This window comes from Bufo gargarizans, chromosome 8 (genome assembly GCF_014858855.1).
Source record: "Bufo gargarizans isolate SCDJY-AF-19 chromosome 8, ASM1485885v1, whole genome shotgun sequence".
Taxonomy (NCBI): Eukaryota; Metazoa; Chordata; class Amphibia; order Anura; family Bufonidae; genus Bufo; species Bufo gargarizans.
The window spans coordinates 138,208,880-138,222,340 of record NC_058087.1 but is presented as its reverse complement, the minus strand read 5'-3'; the positions used below and the strand labels follow the sequence as shown (position 1 = coordinate 138,222,340).

Sequence of the window (13,461 nt, the reverse complement as noted above, 5' to 3'; positions counted from 1 at the left end):
AGCTACACCAGGGTTAAAGAAGTGCTCCTGGCTCGTTATGCAGTAACCCCGGAGTCCTACCGACAAAAATTCAGGGACTCACGCAAAACCACGAAAGACTCTTACGTGGAATGGGCATGCCAGTTATCCCTGTCGGCCTCTAACTGGGTCAACAGCAGCCAGGCCACCACCGCAGAGGACATTTTGCAACTAATGCTCCGGGAACAATTTTACGATCACATCCAGACGGATGTCAAAGACTGGGTGAGAGATCGCCGGCCCATGACTCTACCAGAGGCCGCTAAGTTGGCGGATGAATATGCGGATACTCGCAAGACGAACCCGGTCACACCACAGGTACAACCTCCACGACCAACGGTGCCCTCATACCCACCCGCCGCTAGATACCAACCTCCTAACAGACCGATGACATCTAGCCCTCGCTATCCCCGCCAGGAGGACAATGAACAACGCTGCTTCCGGTGCAAACAGCTGGGTCACTACAAGCAGAATTGCCCCATGGACAACAACACCAGGTCAAATTGGTCTCGACCTGGGTACCGCCCCCCAGCAGCAGCCCATTGTGTAGACTCGGCTTGGTATCCCCAGGAACTGGGTCAGGAAGAACCATTGGGCACCCTTTACGAAGCCCTCATGGTACAATCTGTTATTACGGACAACAGGAAACACCCTTGTCAGCTGGTCATGGTTAACGGAAAAACCGCCCGGGGATTGAGAGACAGTGGGGCAACCATCACGTTGGTACAAAGACACCTTATTAAGGCATCAGAGAAACCGGGGAAATCAATTGCTGTGAGAGTGGCAGGGGGGGCAGTATACCGTATCCCTACTGCACAGGTACACCTAGACTGGGGGGCGGGAGCTGGCAATGTTCATGTGGGCGTCATGAAAGACTTACCTTCTGAAGTCATCTTGGGCAACGACATTGGCCCCCTGACTTCGGCGTTCGCCTCTACCCCCGCTCAGGAGGCCCACGCAGTAACCACCAGAGCACAAAGTCGTGCTGCCGAGAGCCATCCACTTCCTACTGAGACCCAGGTAAGCCAACCCAACCTACCCTTGACTGTAGAACCCCTACCCTGGGACACCCCAGAGGACTTTGGGCGGGAGGTGACCGGAGACCCTTCCCTCAGAAAGTATCGAGAGAAAGCCAGGAGGGGCCAAGGGGGATTAGAGAAGGAGCAATTTATCTGGGAGAACGGCCGCTTGTACAGGCTCACCGAGACCCGGGGTAATGCACCAGGGCCTAAGCAAAAACGCCAGCTGGTAGTTCCCCGGAAATACCGGCAGGACTTATTGAGGATTGGGCACGACGTACCCTTGGCAGGCCATTTGGGAATACGCAAGACAGGGTATCGGGTAACCCAGAACTTCTTCTGGCCTGGGGTATCCGACGACGTCAGGGCGTATTGTCAAACGTGCGAGGTATGCCAACGTATAGGTAAAAAGGGAGACCACCCAAAGGCTAAACTAGTTTCCATGCCCATTATTGAAGAACCGTTCACAAGGGTAGCCGTGGACATTATAGGGCCCCTGGCCCAACCTAGCCGTTCCGGCAAGCGGTATATACTCACCATAGTAGACTACGCCACCCGTTACCCCGAAGCGGTAGCTCTCTCTAACATACAGGCTGAGACCGTAGCAGAGGCCCTAGTTAAAGTATTTTCCCGAGTAGGCTTTCCCAAGGAGGTTCTGTCCGACCAAGGTACCCAATTCACAGCCGAGGTAACCCAGCAGATATGGAAAACCTGTGGAGTTAAATCCCTGACTAGCTCCCCATACCATCCCCAGACTAACGGCCTGTGCGAGCGCTTCAACGGAACACCTAAAGCAAATGTTGAAGTCGTTCACGGGGGCATACAAGGATTGGGAGCGATTCCTGCCACACCTTCTCTTTGCCTACCGAGAGGTGCCGCAGGAATCGACCGGATTCTCACCCTTCGAACTTCTCTATGGGAGGCGGGTGAGGGGGCCCTTAGATCTCATCAAGGATCACTGGGAGGGGCAGACAGAGATTGAGGGGACCCCGGTTGTACCTTATGTCCTGGAGCTGAGGGACCGCATGGAGGAATTAGCCCAGACAGTGCGAGAGAACCTCCGGGCGGCCCAGCAGCGCCAGAAGGTATGGTATGACCGACGGGCTAGGCACCGGAGCTTTCAGATAGGCCAAAAGGTCATGGTATTAAGACCGGTCCGAACAGACAAGCTCCAGGCCGCCTGGCAGGGCCCCTATAAAGTTATAGGACAGATATGCGACACGACCTACACGATAGCCAGCTGCGAGGATGAAGATGTGAAACGAACCTTTCACATCAACATGCTCAAGGCCTATAAGGAACGGGCAGAGGAGGTAGCCGCTATCTGTGCACCAGCAGGAGAAGACACAGAGACCCTACCCCTTCCCGACCTATTGGGCAGTAACGAAGGGATGACCCAGATAAAGAAAGTCCAGCTAGGTGAACAGCTGGAGCCGCAAGAGCGGGCTCAAGCTGTCCGCTTACTAGAAACAAAACAGGCCACATTCTCTCAGGAGCCTGGATACACACTCCTAGCCATACACAAGGTAGAGACTCCAGGACAGGCACCCCTGAGACAGCCCCCTTACCGTACCCCCGAAGCAGTCCGGGAAGGGATGCGGAAGGAAATAGATGAGATGCTTCGGCTAGGCGTAATCGAGCCCTCAGAAAGTCCTTGGGCCTCGCCGGTAGTGTTAGTGCCAAAGAAGGATGGGACAACCCGCTTCTGTGTAGATTACCGGCGCCTCAACGACAAGACAGTTACGGACGCCTATCCGATGCCACGGATGGACGAGCTGCTTGACCGTATCTCTGCAGGGAAGTATCTGACCACAATAGACCTATGCAAGGGATATTGGCAGATTCCCCTAGCAGAAGATGCCATACCCAAGTCGGCCTTCATCACCCCGTTCGGCCTATACCAATTCCGGGTTATGCCGTTCGGGATGAAGAACGCCCCGGCCACCTTCCAACGGATGGTGGATCAGTTACTTGGGGGTCTCCAGAGCTTTGCATGCGCTTACCTGGATGACATCGCCATCCACAGCGATACCTGGGAAGCGCACCTAGAGCACATAGGGGTAGTATTAGATAGGATCAGGGGGGCCGGGCTGACCCTGAAACCCGACAAATGTCACTTGGGTATGGCGGAGGTGCAATATTTGGGCCACCGAGTAGGATGTGGTAAGCAACGGCCGGAGCCGGCTAAGATCGAGGCCGTTGCCAATTGGCCCACTCCCCACACCAAGACACAAGTCATGGCTTTCTTAGGCACAGCCGGCTATTACAGACGCTTTGTACCCGACTATAGCGCCCTGGCCAAACCCCTGACCGACTTGACCAAAAAGAAGCTACCCCGACAAGTCCTGTGGTCCCCGGAATGCGAGGTGGCTTTCCAAGCACTAAAGACTGCTCTGGTTAATGCTCCGGTGTTGGTTACCCCAGATCCTAACAAAAGATTTATTGTCCACACGGACGCTTCAATGTTTGGACTGGGGGCAGTACTAAGCCAGATCGGGGAGGATGGAGGTGAGCACCCGGTGGCATACCTGAGTCGGAAGCTGTTGCCAAGGGAGGTCAGCTATGCCACCATTGAAAAAGAGTGTTTGGCCTTGGTGTGGGCACTCAAAAAGCTTACACCTTACCTTTATGGCCGGGCGTTCACTCTCATCACCGATCACAACCCCTTGGTGTGGCTTAACCGGGTTTCAGGGGACAACGCCCGTTTGCTATGCTGGAGCTTGGCCTTACAGCCCTATGACTTTACGATTCATTATCGCCCAGGCAAGCAAAATGGGAATGCCGATGGATTGTCACGCCAAACGGATTTAACCTCGGACTAAAAGCTCTGAACCCGTCAACCCTACTGGACCAGGAAAGGTCCAACTGAGTTGCCGGAGCAGGGAGAAAAAGGGGGGCCATTGTGAAGGACTTTGATGCAATTGCCTATATGCTTCAGTTTAATTCTCTCCCTGCTATTTTAAGGTCTATATTGTTCGGTTCCCAATGTCAAGAATTAATGTATTCAGGTACCGAACAGGGAGGTTGAAATTATGTTTGTATGTACTTTTCTGAAAAGTGTTAAAAGTTGTAAATGTTCTGGCCAGCAGACAATTGAGCTGTGTGTATTCTGAAAGTGTTAAAAGTTGTAAATGTTCTGGCTAGCAGACAATTGAGCTGTGTGTATTGTTAAAACTCAATTATCTAGTCTGGCCCAGAGGAGGAGTTTTATGCTGCATAAAGTGTGAGTTCTGTGCGCCAGTAAAGTCAGTCTCGTGTTTCCAGCAATAAGTTTTGACTCCTGTGTGGATTACTCGGCGATTCCAGGGATATTCCTACTCGTGGAATATTGGGTGATTTTCTTTTATGGGAAGAAGGGAATGCTTGACGGGGATATTTTCTACTACCGTCACAGTGACAAATCTTCAAGATACAGCAGGTCAGTGAGGGTCTGACACCCTACAGTGCCGTTCAAAGTTTAACAGCCATGCTGGGTTACTGCAGCTTGGCACCCATTGAAATGAATAGGTGAATGGCGCTGTGCTTCCTGTTCCAGTCACAGTGCTAGTTCCAGCACCAGAGGCTGCAGGGACAGCCGATCGGTGCGGATGTGAGGTGTCAGACCCTGACTAATCAGATATTAATAAAAATATCCTAAGGATTTGTCACAATATTCGGAGCCTGGAATTCCCCTTAAAAAGTTTCAATAATGTGACTTCCGCAAAATGGGTCCGCATCCGTTCCGCAAATTTGCGGAACGGGTGGGGACGCATTAATTTTCAATGGGGCCGCAAAAGATACCGACAGCGTGTGCTGTCCACATCCGCATTTCCGTTCCGCGGCCCTGCAAAAAATAGAACATGTCCTATTCTTGTCTGCAGCCACGGACAAGAAAAGGCATTTCTATTATAGTGCCGGCCATGCGTGGTCCGCAAAATGCGGAACGCACGTGGCCTGTGCCCATGTTTTACGGATCCACAATTTGCAGACCGCAAAACAGTTGCAGACGTGTAAATGGACCCTAATCCAGTAATGTGTTTCCTATGCAACATTTTCTGCTGCTTGATTAATTTCATGTAACAAAGCCTTTAAGAAGTTTTACTATAGTAACCCTAATTAATAGAATTTCCCAAGATAAAAAAAATAAAAAAATTGGGGAAATGGGGAGATGCCATAAAATGACAAAAAACCTATTACTCACCAGATAAACCAACCACCACTCCAGTGGTCCCTGCCAGTCTTTGACTCTGCTGCAGTCAATCATTGGCCTCAGTGGTGTATGGCACAAGACCGCCAAGACCAGTGATTGGCTGCTGGCGGCCACGTTGGTAAATGGGCACATGATCACTGTAGTGAATGGGTGGATTCATTAGATGAGTAAATGGTGCTTCTTTCAATCTTATGGCATTTCCTCCTTTTTCCTGATCTCAGAAAACCCCTTTAAAGTTAGGCACTGTGTAGGGACTACTTGACAGTGTGCCGCTAAATGTCATGTTAGTGTCAACAACAATTAAAGTGCTCCCTGTGTAACCTGATGGGGAGTTTTAATGACATAGGAGAAAAAGTTTACACCAAAGATTCCAGTAAACAAGTCACCTGAGACCATCTGGTCTTTGGTCTGTTAAGGGGCCTTGAGGCAGATATTTTTGGTGCTCTTCTCTCCGTTGATCCCCAAAGACTGAATGATGACTCAACTGTAGAAGCATAACTATGCTGCGAAGGAGCAATAAGTGATCCAACTGTAAAAATAGAGGACAGAGATTACCACGGGAATGAGCAAAAGACATCAACAAAGCCATGCAATCGGAGTGCCAATTATTATGCAAGTGGCAAGCAGACTGAACAGTCACTGGGCTTCCTATTTTAGGGGTTGATTGAAAATGCTAGCATTTTCAACCTTTAGTCATAAAAATGAAATTATATCTTCAAGGATTATTTCACTGTACTTGGAATTTCACTGTACAGCTGCATGACCTCGACCATGAGGTGCGTCAACTGCACAATGACCAATATTGCACTTTAAAGGGGGTTGCTTAAAGGGGTTGTCCGGGTTCAGCTCTGTTCAGAGCTGAACCCGGACATATCCCCTTCTTCCCATACTCATGAGCATCGGAGCATAAAGTCCCACAGGGCAAAGGCTTTTTTTCGAGAGCCGGTGACAGACTGGGCTCTCCATGGGAAAAGCTAGGCGGTGGCTTCCTCCTAGCAGTGGGCCCGGTGACGTCACCAGCACTAATGGGCGGCCTCTAGCGCTGCCCTAGTCTGTAAAATGGCTAGGGAAGCGCTAAAGCACGCCCATCAGAGCTGATGATGTCACCGGGAACACTGCTTGGCGGAAGCCTCCACCTAGCAGTGTAAAGGGTGAACCTGGACAACCACTTTAACGGTTTAATATCAATGACCTATCCTCAGGATCAATACTAGATGGGCAGGGGTCTGATCAGCTATTTAAATGGGTAGCGGGTCTCATGCGAGTGCTACTTCCTCTTCAAAGCTACCTGCATGCCGTCTCCTTTGCAGCGGTGATGCAGTGTAATTACAACTGCCCATCCCATTCCCTTGAATAGGACGGAGCAAGACGAGCATCGCGACCCCTTCAAACATATGATCGGGGGGGGGGTCAGACCTCCGCCCATCTGATATTGATGACCTTTCCTGAGGATGGGTAATAAATATTAAGCCACTAAACAAAAAACCTTTAATAAATGCAGCTATATTATATAACGGACATACAGTTAAAGCATACATAACCTTTCAACAAACTCTGCATTAATCAATAGTACAGTGTGTGTATATGAGGAATAACACTTTCTAGCCATTATATGACTAGTGTATCTGGCATATTTTTTGCCATTTTCCTCTGTACATGCTAAACATCTAGTTTGCAGTTCTCTCAGACGTGGTGGATGGAGACATGCTGCCATCCACTGCACACAGAAAGTAGAGGAGAAGCTGCTTCCTAAGCTTCTCTTAATGACTCAGTAGCAGCTCCAAGATTATGGTTGTGAATTTAGCACTTGGGTTGAGATATAAATCTCCTACATAGCTGTGCAGTCTCTTTAGAGTCTCTATTTGAGTTCCATCTCAATCATGCTGCTGCTCACACCTCCACCCTCCATAGACATGTCAGCCATCTCAAGATGGAATTCAAACCATTTTCAAAGTGAAAAGCAATTAGCAAGGGGAGGGGGTGGTAAACAGCTGGTAACATGAGAACTAGACATTTCTCACTGGTAAAACATATTACAAATTTTCTTGTGGTTGCTCGTAATATTCATTTATGTGCAATTGTGTGAAAACAAAGTGACTCTTTAAATGTTTTCTGAATCTCCAAATATAAACCTAAGACAGGGGTTTACCTGTGCTGACTGAGTGACTATTTTCAAAATGACTCTCGGGTGGACTGCCTTCACTTCTACTGACCAAGTCAGGCCTCATCCTGCTACTATCCAAACCACCTTGTGCAGAAGGCTGGTCGACACCTTTGACCCTCAGACTTCTTCCTTCTTCTTCAAACTCCTGAAAGATACATAGAACAATAAAAAAATAAACATAAAAAGCAGATACCAGCTGTGACCAATTAAGGTTACTTCTTCAGAGGTGGGCCAGATACAGCAATATCCTGCACTCACGGGATTCCTGACAGCTTAGACAGAGGATAATAAGATAAGATGAACAGCATACCCTATGCTCCCCATTAGCCACAATCACTTGAGATAATACAGTAGGTCCATAAAAGGTCCATCACAGAGAAAAGGAGGTTTAATTCAACTTTTTGGGGAAGTTATCCCTTCATATAAACATGTTATTTCATAATATCTAAACCAGAAATGGCTAAGGCTATGTTCACATCTCTGTTTCAGAGATCTGGTACAAATGCCGACTGTTGCCTAGACCAAGAAAAATAAAATAAAATAAAATAAAATAAAAACGTGCACGCAACAGTTTTTGTCCCACCGACACCCGGCATATATGGTGGAAATCGGCCAAATCCCTACTGCACCTCGAATGCATTCATTGGGCATCTGGCGGTGAGGTAGAGGATTCGGCAGGCTTGGTCCTCTACTTCACTGCCAGATCCCCAAATAGAGATGTCAATGAAGCCTACTTAGTCAACCATTAATCTACCAGTCCAAGGGCAAACAGGGGGCCAGTAAATCTGAATGACCACTAGCCATCCCGTTGATGTCAGTATGTTGCGACATCATGCTCCTGCTTAGACCCTGCCTGAAGGTGGGCTTGGAAAGGGTAGATCCTCCCCCAGAAGTCAAACACATGATGTGCGGCAAAGCCCATGAGGAGTATGGGAAAAAGGTCAAGATGTTTGAGATGACATCTTTGGGCCGTATATAGGGCTCATCTGCAAGCTATCGCGGTTATATGGGGGTCTATTGACTAACTAATGCAGCTGCTAGTTTGGAGTACATTTTCTTAGATATAAATCATAATGAATCCAAACGGCTATGTCAGAGAAACTTGTCATGACTTAGAAGTTCCTAAATAACGGGCAGTCAAGTATTTCTCCCCACGGCAAGGTATCCTGAAAGCAGTCCTTAATAGTGCAGTGACACATTAAGCAGGAGTGCAATCTAGTTTCTTGAAAAGTCCTGTCCATTGTCAAACTGTAAATGATACCCTCTAAGGCGCTCCAGAGACGTGCGCTAATCTTCTGCAGATGTGTGCACGCTCCTTATGATATTGGATTACCCTCTGAAGCCGCTCCTGCTCCCTTTCCTGTTCAGCCATCAGCAGTGACAGCTGATAAGCGTGCTGTTCTTCCAGTTTCTTCCTCATTTCTTCAAAAGCCAACATCTTCTTCTTCAGGTTATCCTCTAAACATAAGAGAGAGAGCGTTCAGAACGTTTTCTACAACATGAAGTTAAACATAAAGCTATGGTTTCCTGGAGGGCACCGACCTAATATGGTCAACATCAATGCAAGATACTTCATTCACTTGAGGGGACATTCACACGACCGTGCCACGCTTTGCGGTGTGCAAATTGCGGATCTGCAAAACACGGATGCCGCCCGTGTGCGTTCCACTATTTGTGAAATGGAGTGAGCCACCCATAATAGAAATGTCTATTCTTGTCCACAAAACGGACAACAAAGGACATGTTCTTTTTTTGGCAGGGCTACGGAACAGAGCAACAGTTGCGGACTGAACATTGTGTGCTGTCCACATCTTTTGCAGCGTGAATGGGCCCGCATCCGAGCTGCAAAAAAATGCGGATCAAACCAACGGTCATGTGCATGAATGAGGCCTTAAATTTTGGCACATCTTAGGGTACCTGCACAGGGGTGTGGGTTTTCGTATGGATTTCTCTGCATTTCCACATTAAACCCACATGTATTATTGCAGATTTTGAGGTAAATTTGCCCCGATTGCGATGGTAAAATCCACGCTAAAAATCTGCAGAAACAACTGACAGATCTCAAAATCTGCACGGCAGGCGAATTTCCACACGGAAAGTATATGCAAAGTTTGCACGAGACTTGCCAAATCTCATTCACTTTGCTAGAACTATACTAAGCTCCGTTTTTTCCCGCGTGCATAATCCACAACGCATGCAAGTAGCCTTAAGTTACGCCTCTGTGCAGTTTAGCTGCGCCACTTTCGACGCCCTTGTCGGGCAAGGCAAAAAAAAAAAAAAAAAGGGGTCTGCAACATTTGTGTGCTAAATTCTGGTGCCCTTGTAAGAGTAAACTAAACGCAAGAAAGTCAGATCATCATACACAAAGACGTGGTGGCTCTACGGACAGAATGTCAGCTCTGTAGGCTGTGACGGTTCACCAAGGTCATGTGATATGTTCTCACGTGATCACAGATTTTATATACAAAAAAGCAGAAGAAGGGCAAGAATATACAAAAAAATAAAAATAAAAAGAAGCTGAATCAATCCTATAAAACTAGGCAAACTGCCTGGTGGGGACGATCCTGCCAGTTAACAATACCCATGCTGTAAGAATCAGTTGCAGTGTTGCCAAGAGAAAATACTTTAATTCTTTATGCAAATGAGGGCTTCACTGTACAAAATGGCTTGGCCTGCATGAGAATGCTGAGGTACACTGAGGGGCTAGGCTCTACCCCTTGGTGCACTGAAGAGGTCATATGCATAAAAAATAAAAGTATCTCTTTCCCAGGAACGCCACAATGGAGATTCACAATATAGGTATCATTTTAATCAGCAGTATCAGGCAGTAAGCCTGGTTTAATAGGGTTGATCCTGCCAGCAGGTTCTCTCATGTATACATGCGAAGATACACTGGACTCCTACCTAATGTGCTATTCAGTAACATCTCACTCTTGGATGCACCGAGGGACCCACTGCGATTTCTCCTCTCAGTGAAGCCACCTTTTCTCCTCCTCACTTGGCACGGGCGAGTGTTCGCTCTGTGTGCTGTCCAGGTCAGATCAGTCGCCGCTTAACCTGAACGTCAAGGTTGTCCTCAGTGAACTGCCCCCTCGTGGAGGACACGTTAGGTGTGTCAGAGGCTTGCGTTGTACTCTGGCTTTGCATTAAAATAGGAGATGGGGTTTCCACATCGTAAGACTTATTAAGTTCTGCAGGTGAATTTCGCTTCACCATCTCCAAAGGAACACATGGCTTCTGTACATTATCCGACGCTGGGGTCGGAAGGTCAACATGGTGGCTTAAGACGCTCCCATCCAGTGTGTTTGCAGAGCAAGGACTTGTGCACTGGACAGTGACAGTCCTTGAGTTAATGACTCTGTTGTCAGGGTCCATCTTTGAGCTACTTCTCGAGTGTCTGTTCCAATCCGGGACGAGGTCGAGATTTTCACTGAAGGAATGTCTTTTCATGGAAGATAGGATTACTTTATCTACGTCTTTTGGCACAAAGTCAGAAAATGGCGTTTTTTCATTTGTTTCGGGGTGGCTCAGGTCCATCATTTTACCTTTTTCTTTAGGGCTTAACTCATAGGCATTTACTGGGTGGTTTATTACAATGTTCCCCGCCGATAAGGGCCTGGGTCTCCTTCTGTGCATTTTGGGGCTTAAACTTGGCTCCGGACTTGGTAGTTTGGCATAAGAACCAGTAAGGCTTTTAATCATGTTACTTTCATAGTCGAGCAAATATCCACTTCGAAGTTCTTCATCAGAATCGTTCTCGGCACCAGAGGACATTTCCTGTCTTGAAGGAACATCCACTTTGGAGAACGTTGGTGGAGAACCTTGAGATAAGGCAGCTTGTAACAGGGTATTGGACTTATTTAACATTGGCTTGTCAACCATCAAAGGGCTGGAGCTTCGACTTCTATGTGCTAGTCTGGTCTTTTCTTTTATAGAGTCACTAATTTTAATAGTATCGTTTTCCTTGTCCGAATGACTCTCAGAAGAAGCTCCCTTCGAGCTGCCTTTCATGCTTCTTCTGCTTTGCTCAATGTACTCCCGCGACTTCTTCAAGAGGTTTTGTAAGCTCATTACGTAAGGATCTGGAGCCTCCTTGGTGGTAAGTGGTAGATCGCATGGTGGGGTTTCTGGAACTGAGCCGTCGGCGCCCTCTGTGGATACAACCTTTGCATTGTCTGCCGTAGGGGTTTTGTTCTGTGTCACAGACGTACAGTCTTTACATTCCTTAGTAGTGATTTTCTCCGTGAGTTTCAGCTCTTTTTTGTAAATCAGGTCTTCCGCCGATTTCTCAAACTTTGCAGGCCCATTTTGGGCAGAGAACACTGGAAAGTGAAGTGCATTTGGAAGAATGGCAAAGCCACTCATGTTTTTCAGATGGGAGTTTTGATCTAAATTCTGATTCTCTGCATTGGGCTCGAAACTCGAAACGGTCTTTACCTGCATTCAACATGGAAATAAAAGAAAAATGACTCCTTCGAACTGACTGGTATGCAAATATACAACATGCAGAGTAAAACCAATACATAATGTGTATAACATACAAATCAACATAGGAACCACCCAACATCTCAGAGAGTCAGGAAGTCCCCACTCAGGGCCCAAGGTTCCCGTTCTGGAGATCTCGATTAAACCATGTACTAGATGCTCGGCTATTCATGTGAATGAACACAGTGTAAGGCTAAATTCACACAGGATTTGAAGCTGATCTGCCTTCAGGATTTCCAGCCAAACCAGAAGTGGATTAGAAAGGAGTCGGAAATATAAAAGGAAGGATGAAAGGATTTATACTCTTCTTTCCTGGAGGATCCACTTCTGGCCTTGGCTGAAAATCCTGCGGGCAGATTTCCTTCAAAGCCTCGTCGAAAAAACTCTGTGTGAATTCTAGCCTACTATTACATTTCTCCTGCTAGCTGGTAGTCACCCACAGCCTTCTGAGCAAGGGTTCAGCAGCTTGGCCTGGAATGATCAGTAGATCTCCAGTAGGCTTACATTTAGAAATACAGTTATGAGAGGACAACACTTATAAAAAACATAAAAATGACATTATATAGAGGGGCTTTCTTAGAGACAATCCCTTTCAAAATGTGGCCTGGTACCCTTAGCAAACCACAGATTCGGATAGGGAACACCACATGGGAAATATTCAGATCATCCATGTAATCCAAGGACAGCCTTGGCCCACACCACAAAGTGCCTCACTGTTCAGGCTTAAAGACGAAAGGGGGGTCCCCAAGAGGAGGATCCAACACGGGTTTGGTGGCGATGGATCTGATGGGTGGGGAAGAGGGGGGGGAAGGGGCTCCTGATAGATCAGACAGAGGTACAGAGCAGTGGGATGGGGGGGGGGCAGTCCTGGAATAATGGATCCCACGGGGGGTTGAATGAATAGAGATGGTTCCGACAACCGGGGGGAGGGGGTGCATGGGTGTGGGGGTTTGGATGGAGATGGATCTGACAGTGGGGTAGGGTGAGGCCGATGGTTACACCGGAGGGTGGGTGGTGGGGAGACGGATCCGACAGAGCGGGGAGGGGGACGGATCCGACAGAGCGCAGGGGGGGGGGGGGGGGGGGGGGGGAGGAAGACGGATCCGACAGAGCGGGGGGTGGGGAGACTGATCCGACAGAGCGGGGGGGGGGGGAATCAGAGCTATTTTCTAAGCACTACATTACAACAATATATTGAATGAAGTTTTCAGCAAATCCTGTAATTACAATGAAGAACAAAAAGCACACTCTAGATATAATACCTCCTGACACCCAAGCGGTGCAGATCCTCGGTTGCGGTCATCCGCAGGTCTGGGGCAGACTGGTCCGGTTGCCGAGCTCTGGGTGAATGGTAGCCTGGCTCCAGGGGGCATACATACAAAGAGCTGCCTGTTCATGTGTCTATGGACTGTGTATTCCCAAAGCCACGTGATGGTAACCAGGAGAGACATAGTAAACAGGAGGCAAGCGCTGGATTCCTCACTATTCTTATGAAGTCAATCAATGCAGGAGTATACACACGGGGAGATCACGTCTTAGAAGCCGCCACGCTTCACTAACCGCCTATACGGCTCTGGGCACAAACA

General features: G+C 48.0%; 1 protein-coding gene across 1 annotated transcript in view; it reads right to left on the bottom strand.

Moving 5' to 3' along the window:
* CCP110 (centriolar coiled-coil protein 110) overlaps positions 1-13,461 on the bottom strand; it is a 77,545-nt gene that overhangs the window by 27,736 nt on the left and 36,348 nt on the right. Inside the window, 6 exon segments of the mRNA XM_044305090.1 lie at positions 5,613-5,755; positions 7,376-7,535; positions 8,724-8,848; positions 10,295-10,361; positions 10,363-10,432; positions 10,434-11,827. Of these exon segments, the coding sequence (XP_044161025.1) occupies positions 5,613-5,755; positions 7,376-7,535; positions 8,724-8,848; positions 10,295-10,361; positions 10,363-10,432; positions 10,434-11,827 (1,959 nt within the window).